The following is a 19,529-nucleotide window of genomic DNA, read 5'->3' on the forward strand; positions in this document are numbered from 1 at the left end:
ATTCCTCATTTGTTTTCTTGCACTACCTCTAACATGGAAGATGGTGATTAAGTATGATAGATAAGTAGCTGTTTTCTTTTCCTGTATGTCATTTGTATGCAGGAGAACTGAATTAAAGAAAAGAATGCCTATGTATTATTCACTGAAAAAAAAATGTTTTTAACTGAAATACAATCACTTGCTTCACCTTGCATACCTAAATTGCAAAAATTCTACTGCTTCACCCATACTTCCATTATTTATATCAATATGTAAGTATTTTTAGTGCATGAATTAGTCATGAACCTAGTAAAAGAAATATGTAAAAATAAATATAAAAATGAAAAATAAAAAAAATATCCCTGGGGATAGGGGAGAAAGAATACTTCCCACGTATTCCCTGCGTGTCGTAGAAGGCGACTAAAAGGGGAGGGAGCGGGTGGCTGGAAATCCTCCCCCCTCTTGTTTTTTTTTAATTTTCCAAAAGAAGGAACAGAGAAGGGGGTCAGGTGAGGATATTCCCTCTAAGGCCCAGTTCTCTGTTCTTAACCCTACCTCGCTAACGCGGGAAATGGCAAATAGCATGAAGAAATATAAAAATGCAATTTACAGGATCATTCACCAGGTAAGATGTATGTTTTGAACTGTGAGACGACCACTCTGCACTCCCCTCCCTGAATTGGAGATGTTCTAAACTGTGCAGAGGCTCCCAGACTTATGTAATGGTTATATTCTTGGTAACGGTGTTAAAGTCAAAATTTCCATAAGTTGAGAACCATATAATTTCACCCATAATCTTCCAGACTGAAACACCAACACATTTAAAACACACCATACTGAGCAATAGAAGTATAGAAAAGAATTACTAATTTCAAAAAAGAAAGACAAAAAAGAAATGATCAAACTTCAAAAAAAAATCCATTTGCCTTAATCATAGTGATGTTCAGACATGCCAAAATTATTCCTCTTTAAATATATCCAACCATCCATGACTGACCCAAAATACTGTACTTCCTCTTAGTGTCTTGAGAAAGACTTCTAATCTTCACTTGTATCACCATGAGACATCAGTACATGATGTTCAATCTGTTTTTCCGTCCACAAAGTTAGTAATTTCTCAATCTCATAGATAGCACCAGCTTGCTTCTCAGTTATGACATTTGATTTTAAGGTTCCTTCATGCACTTGCTGTCATTCAAAGTTGTGTTCACTGTTGAGGCAGCCAGCCTGAGCTCATGTGAGATGGAAGAGAGTGCTTGTCCGCCTTCATGCTTCTTTATAATTTTCATTTTCATTTCACAATCAATCACTTATCATACTTATATTATTACTTAGCCATTTTCCAGTTATTGTGCGTTAGAAATAAGGGTAATATTTACACTACAAGTCACTGAGAGTCCCAAAACAGTGTGGCAGAGATGCATGTAGAACCACTGTAGCAGCATCACTGTTTATGAAGACAGTGTATATTGAGGAAGAGGCTGCCTGCCAAACGCATCCCTCCCCCGTATTCGTCTATGCGCGCTATGTAGCATTTCTGTTTCTAAGACATATTTTTCCATGTCTTGAAAAAATATTGAGATATGGAAGAATCTACATAGAGTTGGATTTCTGCATGTCAAGACTTCCATAAATCAGGGAGCCTCCGTACACTATTGTATCACCTATATTTCTGTTATAGTATATTTCTTAATATTGTATTCTATGTAATTCGTTATTATTGTATGAATTAGTCGTAAACCAACTTAGGAGAGTTATGTATAAAAATGTATGAAAGATATGATTTACCTTATCATTCATTGAGTGAAAGATGAAAGTTTTGGAACAAGTGATGTGACTTCAGGTACTAGGTAAGTTTTCCCTATATTTTTTATGAATATTTAGCAGACCATTAGTTTTTACATTAGATAAGAACATAGTGAAGAATATGTAGATAACCATTAGCTCTTGCATCAGATAAGAACATAATGAAGAGAACTGTGTGAAAAAGATATATAAAGAATACAATATGCCACATAATTCACCAAGTAAAATGTACATTTTTTAACCCTGAGAAGAGTGACCACTTACTTCCTAGAAATGTTCTAACTACACTGCTATACCGTTGATATTTCTGTTACATTGTACTCTATGTAATTCATTTTTCATGTGTGAATTAGTCAAGAACCTAATGAGTTATATCAATGCCATGTATTGCTGTTATGTGTGGGTTAGGTTACTACTTGTATTCAGGAGTTGTGTGAGGTGGTTGATGATTATTGAGATGGTGGTGACATGTTCTGTGTGGTGTATTTTGCATCTGTGTTAGCCTAAAGTGGTGTAGTTGCCAGTTAGGAGAGATTGGATGATAGGGAGGATGCCATGAGGATGATAGGAATTGCATTGAATTTTACTCATTATTTATCTGTTGCTATTGCTATAATGAAATTTATTCCTCAGTTACAATTTAATTTTTTCACATTTTTTAGAGCAAACACCTGATCCACACATTTCCTGTCACTCCTGAAACCACATATTCCAGCCTGATGCTCTGTGCATGCTTTCACCCTCTGAATCACCAAACAAATGAAGAATATCCCATCCACTCACACACATAAATATATATATATATATATATATATATATATATATATATATATATATATATATATATATTTTTTTTTTTTTTTGCCGCTGTCTCCCACGTTTGCGAGGTAGCGCAAGGAAACAGATGAAAGAAATGGCCCAACCCACCCCCATACACATGTATATACATACGTCCACACACGCAAATATACATACCTACACAGCTTTCCATGGTTTATCCCAGACGCCTCACATGCCTTGATTCAATCCACTGACAGCACGTCAACCCCGGTATACCACATCGCTCCAATTCACTCTATTCCTTGCCCTCCTTTCTCCCTCCTGCATGTTCAGGCCCCGATCACACAAAATCTTTTTCACTCCATCTTTCCACCTCCCATTTGGTCTCCCTCTTCTCCTCGTTCCCTCCACCTCCGACACATATATTCTCTTGGTCAATCTTTTCTCACTCATTCTCTCCATGTGCCCGAACCATTTCAAAACACCCTCTTCTGCTCTCTCAACCACGCTCTTTTTATTTCCACACATCTCTCTTACCCTTACGTTACTTACTCGATCAAACCACCTCACACCACACATTGTCCTCAAACATCTCATTTCCAGCACATCCATCCTCCTGCGCATAACTCGATCCATAGCCCACGCCTCGCAACCATACAACATTGTTGGAACCACTATTCCTTGAAACATACCCATTTTTGCTTTCCGAGATAATGTTCTCGACTTCCTCACATTCTTCAAGGCTCCCAGAATTTTCGCCCCCTCCCCCACCCTATGATCCACTTCCGCTTCCATGGTTCCATCCGCTGCCAGATCCACTCCCAGATATCTAAAACACTTCACTTCCTCCAGTTTTTCTCCATTCAAACTCACCTCCCAATTGACTTGACCCTCAACCCTACTGTACCTAATAACCTTGCTCTTATTCACATTTACTCTTAACTTTCTTCTTTCACACACTTTACCAAATTCAGTCACCAGCTTCTGCAGTTTCTCACATGAATCAGCCACCAGCGCTGTATCATCAGCGAACAACAACTGACTCACTTCCCAAGCTCTCTCATCCCCAACAGACTTCATACTTGCCCCTCTTTCCAAAACTCTTGCATTCACCTCCCTAACAACCCCATCCATAAACAAATTAAACAACCATGGAGACATCACACACCCCTGCCGCAAACCTACATTCACTGAGAACCAATCACTTTCCTCTCTTCCTACACGTACACATGCCTTACATCCTCGATAAAAACTTTTCACTGCCTCTAACAACTTGCCTCCCACACCATATATTCTTAATACCTTCCACAGAGCATCTCTATCAACTCTATCATATGCCTTCTCCAGATCATAAATGCTACATACAAATCCATTTGCTTTTCTAAGTATTTCTCACATACATTCTTCAAAGCAAACACCTGATCCACACATCCTCTACCACTTCTGAAACCACACTGCTCTTCCCCAATCTGATGCTCTGTACATGCCTTCACCCTCTCAATCAATACCCTCCCATATAATTTACCAGGAATACTCAACAAACTTATACCTCTGTAATTTGAGCACTCACTCTTATCCCCTTTGCCTTTGTACAATGGCACTATGCACGCATTCCGCCAATCCTCAGGCACCTCACCATGAGTCATACATACATTAAATAACCTTACCAACCAGTCAACAATACAGTCACCCCCTTTTTTAATAAATTCCACTGCAATACCATCCAAACCTGCTGCCTTGCCGGCTTTCATCTTCCGCAAAGCTTTTACTACCTCTTCTCAGTTTACCAAATCATTTTCCCTAACCCTCTCACTTTGCACACCACCTCGACCAAAACACCCTATATCTGCCACTCTATCATCAAACACATTCAACAAACCTTCAAAATACTCACTCCATCTCCTTCTCACATCACCACTACTTGTTATCACCTCCCCATTTGCGCCCTTCACTGAAGTTCCCATTTGCTCCCTTGTCTTACGCACTTTATTTATCTCCTTCCAGAACATCTTTTTATTCTCCCTAAAATTTAATGATACTCTCTCACCCCAACTCTCATTTGCCCTTTTTTTCACCTCATGCACCTTTCTTGTGACCTCCTGTCTCTTTCTTTTATACATCTCCCACTCAATTGCATTTTTTCCCTGCAAAAATCGTCCAAATGCCTCTCTCTTCTCTTTCACTAATACTCTTACTTCTTCATCCCACCACTCACTACCCTTTCTAATCAACCCACCTCCCACTCTTCTCATGCCACAAGCATCTTTTGCGCAATCCATCACTGATTCCCTAATTACATCCCATTCCTCCCCCACTCCCCTTACTTCCATTGTTCTCACCTTTTTCCGTTCTGTACTCAGTCTCTCCTGGTACTTCCTCACACAAGTCTCCTTCCCAAGCTCACTTACTCTCACCACCCTCTTCACGCCCAACATTCACTCTTCTTTTCTGAAAACCCATTCAAATCTTCACCTTAGCCTCCACAAGATAATGATCAGACATCCCTCCAGTTGCACCTCTCAGCACATTAACATCCAAAAGTCTCTCTTTCGCGTGCCTGTCAATTAACACGTAATCCAATAACGCTCTCTGGCCATCTCTCCTACTTACATAAGTATACTTATGTATATCTCGCTTTTTAAACCAGGTATTCCCAATCATCAGTCCTTTTTCAGCACATGAATCTACAAGCTCTTCACCATTTCCATGTATATATATATATATATATATATATATATATATATATATATATATATATATATATATATATATATATATACATGCCAATACACGCATATACATATACATATCAACATATACTCGTTTACATACACAGACATACATATATACACATGCACATACATTTAGTCATGCTTGCCTTCATTCATTCAGGTGTTACCCCACCCACAGGAAACAGCATCACTACCCCCTGCTTCAGTGACATAGCACCAGGAAAAGATAAAAAGGTCACATTCATTCACACTAAGTCTTTAGCTGTCATGTATAATGCACCGAGTCTCTAGCTGTCATGTGGTAATGCACCGAGTCTCTAGCTGTCATGTGTAATGCACCGAAACCACAGCTCCATATCCACATCCAGGCCCCACAGACCTTTCCATGGTTTACTCCAGACATTTTACATGCCCTGGTTCAGTTCAGTGACAGCACACATTGACCCCGGTATACTGCATTGTTCCAATTCACACTATTCCTTGCATGCCTCTTTTTTTCCTGTATGTTCAGGCCCCATCCCAATCGCTCAAAATCTTTTTCAATCCATCCTTCCACCTCCAACCTGGTCTGCTTCTCCTTGTTCCCTCCACCTCTGATACCTATAACCTGTCAATCTTTCCTCATTCTCTCCATATGTCCAAACTGTCTCAACACACCCTTTTCTGCTTCCTCAACCACTCTCTTTTTATTTCCACTCATCTCTCTTACCCTTTCATTACTTAATCAAACCACCTCACTCCGCACATATTGTCCTCAAACATTTAATTTCCAACGCATCCACCCTCCTCCATACAACCCTAACTATAGCCCATGCCTTGCACCCATACAACACTATTGTAACTACTATTCCTTCAGACATACCAATTTTTGCTCTCTGAGATAATGTACTCTCTTTCCCCACATTCTTCACTGCTCCCAGAACCTTTTCCCCCTCCTACCATCCTATAACTTACTTCCGCTTCCTTGGTTCCATTCGCTGCAAAGTCCACTTCCAGATACGTAAAACACTTCATTTCCTCCAATTTTTCTCCATTCAAACTTACATCCCAATTAACTTGTACGTAAACCCTCCTGAACCTAATAACCTTACTCTTATTCACATTTACTCTCAACTTTCTCCTTTCACACACTTTTCCAAACTCAGTCACCAACTTTTGCAGTTCTGTACTCCAATCAGCCACTAGAGCTGTATAATCGGCGAACAACAACTGACTCACTTCCCAGGCCCTCTCATCCCCAACAGACTGCAGACTCCCCGTTTTTTCCCAAAATTGTTACATTCATCATCCTAACCACCCCATTCATAAACAAATTAAACAACCATTGAGACATCACACACCCCTGCCACAGACAGACATTCACTGGGAACCAATCACTCTCTCTTACTTTTCATACTCATGCCTTACATCTTTGTTAAAAACTTTTCACTGCTTTTAGCAACTTACCTACCACACCATACACTCTCAAGACCTTCCATAAAGCATCTCTATCTACCCTATCATATGCCCTCTCCAGATCCATAAATGATATATATGAAGCCATCTGTTTTTTAAGTATTTCTCACATACATTCTTCAAAGCAAACACCTGATCCACACATCCTCTACTCTTTCTGAAACCATACTGCTCTTCTCCAATCTGATGCTCTGTACATGCCTTCACCCTCTCAGTGAATACCCTCCCATATAATTTCCCAAGAATACTTAATAAACTTATGCCTCTGTATTTTGAACACTCACCTTTATCCTCGTTGCCTTTTTCAGTGGCACTATGCATGCATTCCACCACTCCTCAGGCACTTCACCATGATCCATACTTACATTGAATATCCTTACCAACCAATTAACAACTCAGTCACCCCCTTTTTTGATAAATTCTACTGCAGTACCATCCAAACCCACTGCCTTGCTGGCTTTCATCTTCTTCAAAGCTTTCACTACCTCTTCTCTCTTAACCAAGTCATTCTCCCGGACCCTCTCACTTCGTATCCCACCCTGACCAAAACACCCTATGTCTGTCACTCTAACATCAGACACATTCAACAAACCTTCAAAATATTCACTCCATCTCCTCACTTCATCACTACCTGTTATCACTTCCCCACTTTCTCTTGTGTAAGAAAGCAAATTCTAGATTGATGTGGGTAAAACTGAAAGTGGATGGAGAGAGATGGGTGATTATTGGTGCTTATGCACCTGGTCATGAGAAGAAAGATCATGAGAGGCAAGTGTTTTGATAGGAGCTGAGTAAGTGTGTCAGCAGCTTTGATGCACGAGACCGGGTTTTAGTGATGGGTGATTTAAATGCAAAGCCGAGTAATGTGGCAGTTGAGTGTATAATTGGTGTACATGGGGTATTCAGTGTTGTGAATGGAAATGGTGAATATCTTGTTGATTTGTGTGCTGTAAAAAGCTTTGGTGATTGGGAATACCTGGTTTAAAAAGAGATATACATAAGTATACATATGTGAGTTGGAGAGATTGTCAAAGGACATTATTGGACTATGTGTTGATAGGCGTGTAAAAGAGAGACTTTTGGATGTTAACTGTACTGAAAGGGACAGCTGGTGGGGTGTTTGAATACTGTCTTGTGGAAGCAAAGGTGAAGATTTGTAAAGGTTTTCAAAAAAGAAGAGAGCATGTTGGGCAGGAGAGTGGTGAGAGTAAGTGAGCTTGGAAAGGAGACTTCTGTGAGGAACTACTAGGAGAAATTGAGTGTAGAATGGCAAAAGATGAGATCAAATGACGTGAGGGGAATGGGTCAGGAATGGGAAGCAGTGATGGCTTGTGCAAAAGATGCTTGTGGCATGAGAAAGGTGGGAGGTGGGCAGATTAGAAAGGAAAGTGAGTGGTTGGATGAAGAAGTAAAGCTGTTAGTGAAAGAGAAAAGAGAGGCATTTGGACAATACTTGCAAGGAAGGAGAGTAAATGACTGGGAGATGTATAAAAGAAAGTGGCAGGAGGTCAGGGGTAAGGTGCAAGGAATGAAAAAGAGGGCAAATGAGAGTTGGGGTCAGAGAGTGTCATTAAACTTTAGGGAGAATAAAAAGATGTTTTGGAAGTCTGTTGTGGATGAGAGGGCTTTGGAAGTGAGTCAGTTGTTGTTTGCTGATGATACAGCACTGGTGGCTGATTCGGGGAAGGAACTGCAGAAGTTGGTGACTGAGTATCGTAAAGTGTATGAAAAAAGAAAGCTGAGAGTAAATGTGAATAAGAGCAAGGTTATTAGGTTCAGTAGGGTTGGGGAGGTAAGTTTGAATGGAGAAAAACTGGAGAAAGTGTTTTAGATACCTGGGAGTGGATTTGGCACATATGGAACCATGGAAGCAGAAGTGAGTCACAGGATGGGGAAGGGGGCGAAGGTTCTGGAAGCATTGAAGAATGCGTGGAAGGCAAGAACTTTATCTCAGAGAGCAATAATGGGTATGTTCGAAGGAATAGTGTTTCTAACAACGTTATATGGTTGCAAGGCATGGGCTATGTATAGGGTTGTGCGAAGGAGGGTGGATGTGTTGGCAATGAAATGTTTGAGGACTATGTGGTTTGAGGTGGTTTGATCAAGTAAGTAATGAAAGGGTAAGAGAGATGTGTGGTAATAAAACAAGTGTGGTTGAGAGAGAGCAGAAGAGGGTGTGTTGAAATGGTTTGGTCACAATGAGAGAATGAGTGAGGAGAGATTGACAAAGAGGATATATGTGTCAGAGGTAGAGGAATCAAGAAGCTGGAGACCAAATTGGAGGTGGAAAGATGGAGTGTAAAATATTTTGAGCGATTGGGACCTGAACATACAGGAGGGTGAAAGGCATGCAAGGAATAGAGTGAATTAGAACAGTGTGGTATACTGGGGTTGATGTGCTGTCAATGGATTGAATCAGGGCATGTGAAGCATCTGGGGTAAACCATGGAAAGTTCTGTGGGGCTTGGATGTGGAAGGGGAGCTGTGGTTTCAGTGCATTAAACATGACAGCTTGAGACTGAGTGTGAATGAATGTGGCCTTTGTTGTCTTTTCCTCGCACAACCTCGCAGGCATGAGGGGGATGCTATTTCATGTGTGGTGGGGTGGCGACGGGAATGGATGAAGGCAGCAAGTATGAATATGTACATGTGTATATATGTATATGTCTGTGTATGTATATGTATGTATATGTTGAAATGTATAGGTATGTATGTGTGTGTGTGTGGGCATTTATGTATATACATGTGTATGTGGGTGGGTTGGGCCATTCATCTGTTTCCTTGTGCTACCTTGTTAATGCGAGAAACAGCGACTAAGTATAATATATATATATTCTATTTTGCTTTGTTGCTGTCTCCCGCATTAGCGAGGTAGCTCAAGGAAACAGACGAAAGAATGGCCCAACCCACCCACATACACATGTATATACATACACGTCCACACGCGCAAATATACATACCTGTACATCTCAACGTATACATATATATACACACAGACATATACATATATACACATGTACATAATTCATACTGTCTGCCTTTATTCATTCCCATCGCCACCTCGCCTCACATGAAATAACAACCCCCTCCCCCCTCATGTGTACGAGGTAATGCTAGGAAAAGACAACAAAGGCCACATTCGTTCACACTCAGTCTCTAGCTGTCATGTAATAATGCACCAAAACCACAGTTCCCTTTCCACATCTAGGCCCCACAGAACTTTCCATGGTTTACCCCAGACGCTTCACATGCCTTGGCTCAATCCATTGACAGCACGTCGACCCCGATATACTACATCGTTCCAATTCACTCTATTCCTTGCATGCTTTTCACCCTCCTGTATGTTTAGCCCCCATCACTCAAAATCTTTTTCACTCCACCTTTCCACCTCCAATTTGGTCTTCCACTAATGCTTGTTCCCTTCACCTCTTGACACATATATCATCTTTGTCAATTTCTCCTCCCTCTTTCTCTTCATATGTCCAAACCATTTCAACACACCCCTTTCTGCTCTCTCAACCACACTCGTTTTATTTCCACACATCTCTTACCCTTTATTTTACTTACTCTATCACACCACCTCACACCACATGTTGTCCTCGAGCAATTCATTTCCAACACATCCACCCTTCTCTGTACAATCTTATCTATAGCCCATGCCATGCAACCATATAACATTGTTGGAACTACTATTCCTCCAAACATACTCATTTTGCTCCCTGAAATAATGTTCTCTCCTTCCACACATTCTTCATTGCTCCTAGAACCTTCATCCCCTCCCCCACCCTGCGGCTCACCTCCGTTTCCATGTGCGGAAGGAGACAATGTTATCTTGGAGAGCAAAAATGGGTATGTTTGAAGGAATAATCATTCCAACAACATTATATGGTTGCAAGGCATGGGCTATGGATAGGGTTGTATGGATAAGGGTGGATGTGTTGGAAATAAAATGTTTGAGGACAATATGTACTAAAGCATTTCTTTTCCAACTCGTCCACCCTTCTCCATACAACCTTATCTATAGCCCATTCCACGCAACCGTATAACATTGTTGGAACTAATATTTCTTCAAACATACCAATTTTCCTCCCTGAGAGAACGTTCTCTCCTTCCACTCATTCTTCATCGCTCCTAGAACCTTTGCCCCCTCCCCCACCCTGTGACTCGCCTCCGCTTCCATATGTGGAAAGAGAGAACATTATCTCAGAGAGCAAAAATGGGTATTCGAAGGAATAGTCATTCCATCAATATTATATGGTTGCAAGGCATGGGCTATGGATAGGGTTGTATGGATGAGGGTGGATGTGTTGGAAGTGAAATGTTTAAGGACAGTATGTGTTGCGAGGTGGTTTGATCGAGTAAGTAATGAAAGGGTAAGAGAGATGTGTGGAAATAAAATGAATGTGGTTGAGAGAGCAGTCGAGGGTGTGTTGAAATGGTTTGGACATGTTGAGAGAATGAGTAAGGAATGATTGACAAAGAGGATATATGTGTCAGAGGTGGAGGGAACAAGAATAAGTGGGAGACCAAATTGGATGTGGAAGGATGGAGTGAAAAAGATTTTGAGTGATTGGGACCTGAACATACAGGAGGATGAGAGATGTATAAGGAATAGAGTGAATTGGAACAATGTGGTTTACTGGGTGAATGTGCTGTCAATGGACTGATCCAGGGCATGAGAAGCATCTGGGATAAACCATTAAAAGGTCTGTGGGGCCTGGATGTGGATAGGGAGCTGTGGTTTCAGTGTATCACACATGACAGCTAGAGACTGAGTGTGAATGAATATGGCCTTTTTTGTCTGTTTTCCTGGCGCTCCCTCACCGAAGTAGGGGGTAGCGATGCTGTTTACTGTGGGGCAGTGTAGTGCCAGGAATTGATGAAGGCAAGCAAGTATGAATGTGTGTATATGTATATTTATGTGTGTGTATATATGTATATGTTGATATGTATTTGTCTGTGTATGGGCATTTTTTGTATGAATATGTGTATATGAGTGGATGGGCCATTCTTCGTCTGTTTCTTGGCACTACCTTGCTGATGGAGGAAATGGTGATCAAGTATAATAGAAAATGAATAAATGAATATATTATTGTTCAGGCTTGCAATTGTTAGAGTGCTTAGGGCCCATAAGAGATCTTCATCTGACCATGTCTTAACCGCTGAGAGACATGAATGCATCCTGCAGCCTCCCACTCCCCCTGAATAAAACTAGCTATGCTGGGTACTCATACAAAACACATATGCCATTGACTTCTCACATAAGTCATCAAATCAACATAAGGGCCATAGATAAGCTAAGCATCAAGTCGCATACCAGTATCAGATTTGGACTAAAAAATGAATCCTGTAATATCCTTAAAAATTGGATTATCTCCACCCTGAATTATGTCTTTCATGCCTGTTATCCACTCAGTCAAAATCAAATATAACTGCTGGAAACCACACAAATCAGAGCACTCAAAACAAACATTCAGCAACTGCACAATGAAGCAATAATGCCTCCAATACACTCCCACCTCACTGATATGCTCAGCACTCAGTTCATTGCAACAGCAGTAGTACCCTTCCTATCCAAACCACCCACCACCCACAAAAAAGAAATGAAAGCCTTATCTGTGCTTTACACTTCAGCACCTAAAATTACTAATTCCCACCAACCCCTAATAGAAAAAAGACTGACAGAACTTACTCATATTGAAATGACCCAGTAGTTACTAAATATATGTTCTAACCCACTTGTAAACATCACTCCACCAGACATACCCATCTGAAGTTTCACATCTTAGACATGTATGAGATATCTTTTCTCTTCAACTTAATGAATACCATGCATCTTTCCTGCTCTACAGACAGCAGTTCATCATATTGCAAGACCCCTCATGCCTAAGATGAAACTACCACACAGGAAACATTTAAACACATACTCCTCAGTTTTTTGTACTTATCTGATAAAGACACAACACACGACATCTCCTAGCTTCCTGACATTTGATCTTTCTTTATGGATGTGGCCAGTTCCTTGAGCACTATATGAGCCCCATAGAAGGAGATCCTGGAGCAGGATGGTAAAGGAAATGTTTTATTTTTATAAACCCCCAAGACCTTTTTTGGGACTCCCTTTATCTTTGAGGCTGCAGTTCTGTTAGGAGCTAAGATATGATGATGGACTCCTTTGGAGTGATAAGGTCTTTGAAAATAACTTTTCATCTGATACAGCCATGGTTTATCAAAGCATCATTGATTCTTCTCAATGGTGAAATGAGCTGTTTCTAAGGTTGGGCAGTGTAGTAACATAGTCCTTTATCCAGAAGTGGTAGAGCTTATTGTTTGATGGATCTTGGAGAAAATGCTATTTGATGCAAGGTCCCTAGGCAGCACAGCAAATTGTATGTAAAAGGCCATTTTACAGTAGCATAGTCCCTGCAGATGGCTCTTCAGTTACAGCCAATGTTAGGAACCCAAAAAGTTTTGGGGAAGATGTTTGAAACTAAGAAAAAAAATGAAAACTACACATGACTCTCAGATGAAAATACTTTGGCTAAAAGAGAACACTGAAGTGTGCCTTGATGTAAGGAAGGGAGGAATGTTTAGAAAGAAGAAAAGGCTTTTAGTTTGTAAACGAAACTAGAACTAACTTGTGTGTTCATATTTATATAATACATTGATGAGAGATAAGGCCTTAAACACTGGTTCTTCCCTTTCTCATGTCACAAGAAAATGCTGGATAGGTTAAAAAAGTAGTTTACAGGTACTAATGTATATGCAGAGTGGGGAATGAGTTATTTCTGTTTGTTCATGCACAACGTCAGCCCTCTTCCTCTTCAAATTATGGTGAGCAGTGGTTCACACAAGATGATCGTCTTCAAGGACATATAGTATTTTTACCCACTAGTTTGTAGGTAGTTAGGTGGTAGGCAGCCAAAGACCAGGGAGGTATATTACCAGTACTACTCGCCTAAGTATCGGGAGGGTTAGTGGTGGCTGTGTAGTGAGCTAGCATTTGAATGGATGTCAAGATGCACTCCTCTGACCCATGTTGCTGTCTTTTCTTTCTGCCTCACCCACATGTAAACTAGCATTTTGCCCTTATAAGTAAAATCCCTTAACTCACAGAGTTCATTTTTCATAACTAGATTTTCCTGCAGTGAGCACCATGTGCTAGCCCTACCTTTTGGGAAAATGGTAGGAGCAATAGATAGTAGTAACAGGTATGTACATTTAGGCAGGAGCAGTAAGAAGAAACATAGAATTAGTACGTAGGAAAATTTGGAAGGAGCATTAAGTAGAAGTAATCAGTAAAACATTAGGTAGAAGCCTCTGCAAACACTGCTAGAGTTACTTTCTGCCAGTGGCCTGTTAAAGGTGACACACAAAAGGCTAAAAAGCTGCACTGGATTTACTTGTTATGGTGACTATTGCCATGGCCACCCCTTTGGGGAGTTCTTGTTGGGAACAGGTATATAACAAGTTAGTGTATGGATAGTGTTTTTTATTCCGAAAAAGAGCTGGGATCTCTGTCATTTCCTATGCTCTCTGGGTCACCCATGTGAAGAAAGCAACTTCATCATATGTTTCCTGTATATCCAGAAGTGCAGCATACTTATTTTTCTTTCTCATTAGTACTACTAAGCACATATAAAAATCTAGTTACACTTTAAGGATACTTATAACCTTGTTCTTTGGTCTGCCTTGGTCTTTGGCTGTTTTTGGGCTTTATATTTTCACCATATAATGAAGTATATAAAACAGATAATATATGTTGCAGTTTTCCATGAAGAAGTGTAGGTGTTGGCAAAGACACTGCTAAGGTCCACAGCAGATGTGGAGCACAGCTATTATTGTGATAATTTTTATATATTATCTCTAAGTATACGTATTCTTTTATTCACAGTCCACCCGACTAGGAAGACACATCAACAATATCCGACGCAAGACAAACCATCAAGAGCTTTACCGGCGATCTAAGGATCTTGTACGCAAGTGGCGTAAGGAGGTGTTGGCAGATGGAGTTAATGGAGCAGCTGGGCCAGGACCTGGACCTGGCGGGACGGGGTCTGGTGGGACAGGTGCAAGAGGGGCGGGTAATGGGCACCCTCCGGCTTCACCATCTTCCTTACCGTCCAGTGGTAACACAAGTCCAGGAATGTCTGCTCCCACCACTCCCTCCACCCTGGTCCAGCGAACTCGCACAGCTTCCCCCACCCTAACCACCGCCCACTCATCCCGCCCACTCAAACCCACATCACCTGCCTTACTCCGGGGACGTGTTTTAAGCCCAGGGTTAAGTCCTGCTCTGGCGTCAGTTTCACCAGCTGTCACTCCCCCTCTTGCAACCCCTGCCCGCCCGCGGTCCCGCCCACATTCTCCAGCAGTCAATTCCAGTTTAAGGCAACCACCTAGGGCAGATGCTTCCTCCTATGCCCCAAGTACTGAAAATGTAGCGAAAACAAATACAGCTAACAAAAGGTTAAGAAAAGATGAGGAGGATTCTAGTAGTGATATTCCAGTTGCCAAGCGATCTAGAAATAATGTAACTAATGGTTTTGATGAAGATAGTAGAGACAGTTTTTCCAGTGTTATTAGTAACGATTGTGCTTCTAAGATTACTAGTGGAGGTAGTGAAAGTAGTAAAACACGACGAATAGCAAATACACATATTGTTTCAAAAAGAAAAGTAAATGTTACTGAAACCCCTCTTGCTACAAATACCCAAGACTTGCTTCAGCAGAAAATGGCTGCACTTCCAGTGACTACTAAAGCCTCTAAAGTGAAAACCACATCTCAGATTGTTGCGGAACTTGCTGAACGAAAAGGTGATAGTAAGTTAGCAGAAAGAGCAACAAAGTTAGAAGAACAACATGTGCGAGAATTACCAGGACCTGGGACAACACTTGGTATGGGTAGGACAGCTGATAATGCAGTTGTTACTCGTAACAAAATGGACCACTTGCATCGTTTCCTCAGTTCACAGCCGGGTCCTGCATTTGATGAATTTGCAGGTGTTGGAGATGAGGACAGAGGCTCAGTATCTTCAGAAACAGAGGCCAGAGGATTAGCAAGTGCCCCAGTCTCACCACCACATGGCCCAACAGACCTCCCTCCACCTGTTGTGACACCAAGCAATCTAGATCTCCTTGGTGTCATGTCTAACGAAACTGCTGAGGAGATTCTGGCCCGCCTTCCTCCTCTTGACACCTCCAGTATTGTATGGGATGATTCTGAAGAACAAGTTTATGCACAAGAACAAGAAGAAAAGGCTGAAAATCATAGTGGTTCCGAAGACAATAATGAATCTGAGGATGAAGTGGATAGATTAGTACGGCAATCTGAAAAGATCCCACTTGAGGATGTAAACACACTTCATTCGACCAATCTGGATTGTCAGAATGGTAATTTTGATATGGATGGAAAATTTAGAGAGTGGCATGAAGTAATCATCAAAAAAGGCTACCAGGATGACCCCTTGATAGTGTTGCCTTATGTGATAACTAACTTTTGAAACACAAAACTATTTACAATGAAAAGCGGTGGCTAGGAACTGCAAGAGGCTACCTAGTTGATAAAAAATGTGGTTGTCATTAACTTACGTTTTTTCTTTTCTCCATAAATCCCACGTTAGTCTGTTCCTCGTTAGTCTGTTTGTATTTTGTGTGATATTTTTTTTAATAGCCTTCCAAAAGTGTTGCTATTTATGTTAAAATATAGTTCAAGAGAATGGCATATGTTAATATTGCTAACCTTGCTTCTGTTGCTTCAGTTTTTCCTTTAAAGACAACCTGAAAAATATACAATTCTTAGGATTAAGTATATACAGTGCCTAAAATATAGTGAATCAAACTTTTAGTTTCTTCTGGAATAATCACTCATGCAAACAGTCATAGCTTCATTTTTCAACTCCTAGTATGATTACATATTCATAATCATGTATGTATGTAGATTTTCCAGTTGTATCTAAAACTTTGCCTCACTGATTTCTGTACATCTATAATGAAGTCAGTACAGTTGCCTTCAGTAACTTTTCCATATCCTAACTGAAAATAGTATACTTGTATATTTGATCAAGTCATTGAAGTGTAACATTCAGGATTCAACCTGAACTTAGCATTGTGCAGAATGGCCAAATCCGAGGTATAAGTCGAAGGGTAGGATAGTCATGGGTGAACCTAGAGCTATGTATTGGTCAGTGGAAGTCTTCAGCTCTGAGGTTCTTATTTTGTCATTCTTTGTACAATTGAGCTATAATGATTGTAAGCTATCTTTCACTGACCTGAAGGATTTGATAATATGCCCGAATTGTAGAAGTCCTTGACATATTCAGTTGAAAACTGATCCCATTTTACAAACTGTGATATTAACTGCATTGTTACTTTAATGATGATTCAATAAAGGTGTGTTTTTACATCCCTAGTTTTCAAATGAATTGGTTTTGATTATGTTTATTCTCTCAAATTGTCTATCATAAGTCAGATTAGGAGGAATATTGAGATTACAGTATATTTTAAGCTTTAAATTATTGCATGTAAGTACATAAAAGGCAAGATTAGTGTTACTTTTACAATGTTTTGTGGGCATCAAACTTAGCTTAGGGTTCACTCCTACCCCACAAGTGCTATATGACTCCACTTTGAGCATTAAGGGTGTTATGCTTAAATCCTGTTGATAACCAGACCAGTGTTATGTTATAGTTTCTCCAGTATATTACTTCTGCATAGTAAAATGTTGTGAATGGTAACATACTATTGTTCTAACATTTGCAGAAGCTCTCTTGTGAGCCCAGAATACAAATTATATATTGTGTTAGATTCAAACTCTGGCTGGTTGTCGAATGTCTGTGATGGATTCACTTGTCTTGATGGAAAGTGTTTTACAGAAGTTGAAAAGGTTAATTATGCTCATGTATATTGTCTTTACATGCCAAAGAATCAATTTACATGATCTGTACACAAGAATCCTTGTTTTATAAGGTATTCTTCTTCCCGTGACACAATAGTTGCATTCCTATGCTGTGAATTGAAAAGGAACATTCTTCAGTTGACCTAATGTTTCTATGCTTCCTTTGTTTAACCAGCTGCTGCCTTAGGACAGTTTCTGGACTGCAGTTCATAGAATGGACACGACGAGGCTGTTAACTGTAATGGGTATTGAAAGTACAGGATATAATAAAGGCCAGCATACTGTATTCCTCGTTACACATTATATGAAATAACATTTTATTGTGCTCTCAGATCCCAAACTACACATCTTTATTAAGCATAGAATAATAGTATTAGATATTTGAAACTTGACAAAGCTTCATCTGTGTTTACCTTCATACTTTTCTATGAGGACTTGCCAGAGGTGAGCATAAGACAGCTTTATTAAGACACAGCTATTTGATGGACACGTACATTTTTACCGTCTCTGAATTTGAGGTACTGTATTCCTAAGTTCTAAAGCTGTGTGATCTGACACATTGACATTTTAGGTAGCAGTGTATATATCTGATTTCATTAGATACATAACATGTCCTGTACTATGCAAATGACATGTAGACCAAATCAGTCCTCCTTGAGTCAAACAGGTCTCTCATCTTATCTCCCATCTGTGTTCAAAAGTTATGATAAGGAAATTTGGAAACCATGTATTTGCTACAGTCTTTGAGGATGAATTCTATTAGACTTTGGTAATTTTTTTTCCACTGTTTGACTGTACTAGATAGTATTTTAGAATACTGTCATTGATGTATATTTAGAGTGCAAAATTTTATAAACCCATTTCTTTTTTCATTGCTAACTTCATTGCCATAATTATTTATTGCATTTTACACATTAAAATGCACCCTCATGAACAGACAAGTTTAAAAAGAACAGGTTGTACCTCTTTAATCTGACAGCCTTAGGACCTAGCCATTGCCGGAAAACAGAAATTGACCCCAAAGTCACACATAGTTGACAATCCGATATCATAGTACTCACACAAAGTCTTTACATAAGTTCCTTTATCTAATTTTTCAGTAACTCCACCTTTTCTATCATAGATAATGATTTATGCTTATGCCTATTAGCACTAGCACCATCTTCTGCAACTCATGGTCCCTGGGATGACATCGTGAAAGGCTAAAATACAGCAGAATATAAGAAATTAACAGGACGTAATTAGCTTGGCTGCAGTGTAAACAGATATTGACACCTTAGCTGCCTTGTTGGCAGATCCACAAAATTATAACTAATGGCAGCAGATTCAAAACATGCCAGACCACAGAGCACCGGATTAGGGAGGTACAACCTGTCCTTTCATTTCGTTAAGAAAAATATTACATGACCTACAAGTATAACCAAAGCTTGGCTGCAGTTAGTCTTTTTATTACCATGTGTAGAATACCCTCATTTCATTTGGGTATAATCTGGGAAACCAGTGAGTGAAGAAAGAATGCAAATGTCCATTACCAAACTGTGAGATATTATAATGTTATTTGATGTTTTGTTATTTATGATTTGAGGAAATTTTGAATTCATTCCTATGAGAAAACAAGAAAAGTCCAATAAATTGAGAACACTGTATTTAGTTTTTTATGCTAATATGAGTAGTTGGATATGTTTTGCACTTGTGTGTGTGTTTGTGGAATAGGAATGAATTTCTCACCTAACTGCTTCTCCAAGCTTAGCAAGGTAGTGCGAGGAACAAATGAATTATGAAGTCACATGCATACATCCTTTCTTGAGCTTTCATGTATAATTTACTGAAGTCAGAGCATACCATCCATAACCAGGCCCAACAGGCCATTTCATGGTTTCC

The 19,529-nt window shown here is 40.0% G+C and overlaps 1 protein-coding gene across 4 annotated transcripts in view; it reads left to right on the forward strand.

The window, feature by feature from the left end:
- LOC139757300 (uncharacterized) overlaps positions 1 to 19,292 on the forward strand; it is an 84,452-nt gene extending 65,160 nt beyond the window's left edge. For all 4 annotated transcript variants that reach the window (XM_071677679.1, XM_071677707.1, XM_071677690.1 and 1 more), the window contains exon 3: positions 14,647 to 19,292. In XM_071677679.1, coding sequence (XP_071533780.1) covers positions 14,647 to 16,254 — 1,608 coding nt within the window. In that variant the 3' untranslated portion in view covers positions 16,255 to 19,292. The remainder of the gene's footprint in view (positions 1 to 14,646) is intronic.
- Positions 19,293 to 19,529: the final 237 nt, after the last annotated feature.

This window comes from Panulirus ornatus, chromosome 2, assembly GCF_036320965.1.
Source record: "Panulirus ornatus isolate Po-2019 chromosome 2, ASM3632096v1, whole genome shotgun sequence".
NCBI lineage: Eukaryota > Metazoa > Arthropoda > Malacostraca > Decapoda > Palinuridae > Panulirus > Panulirus ornatus.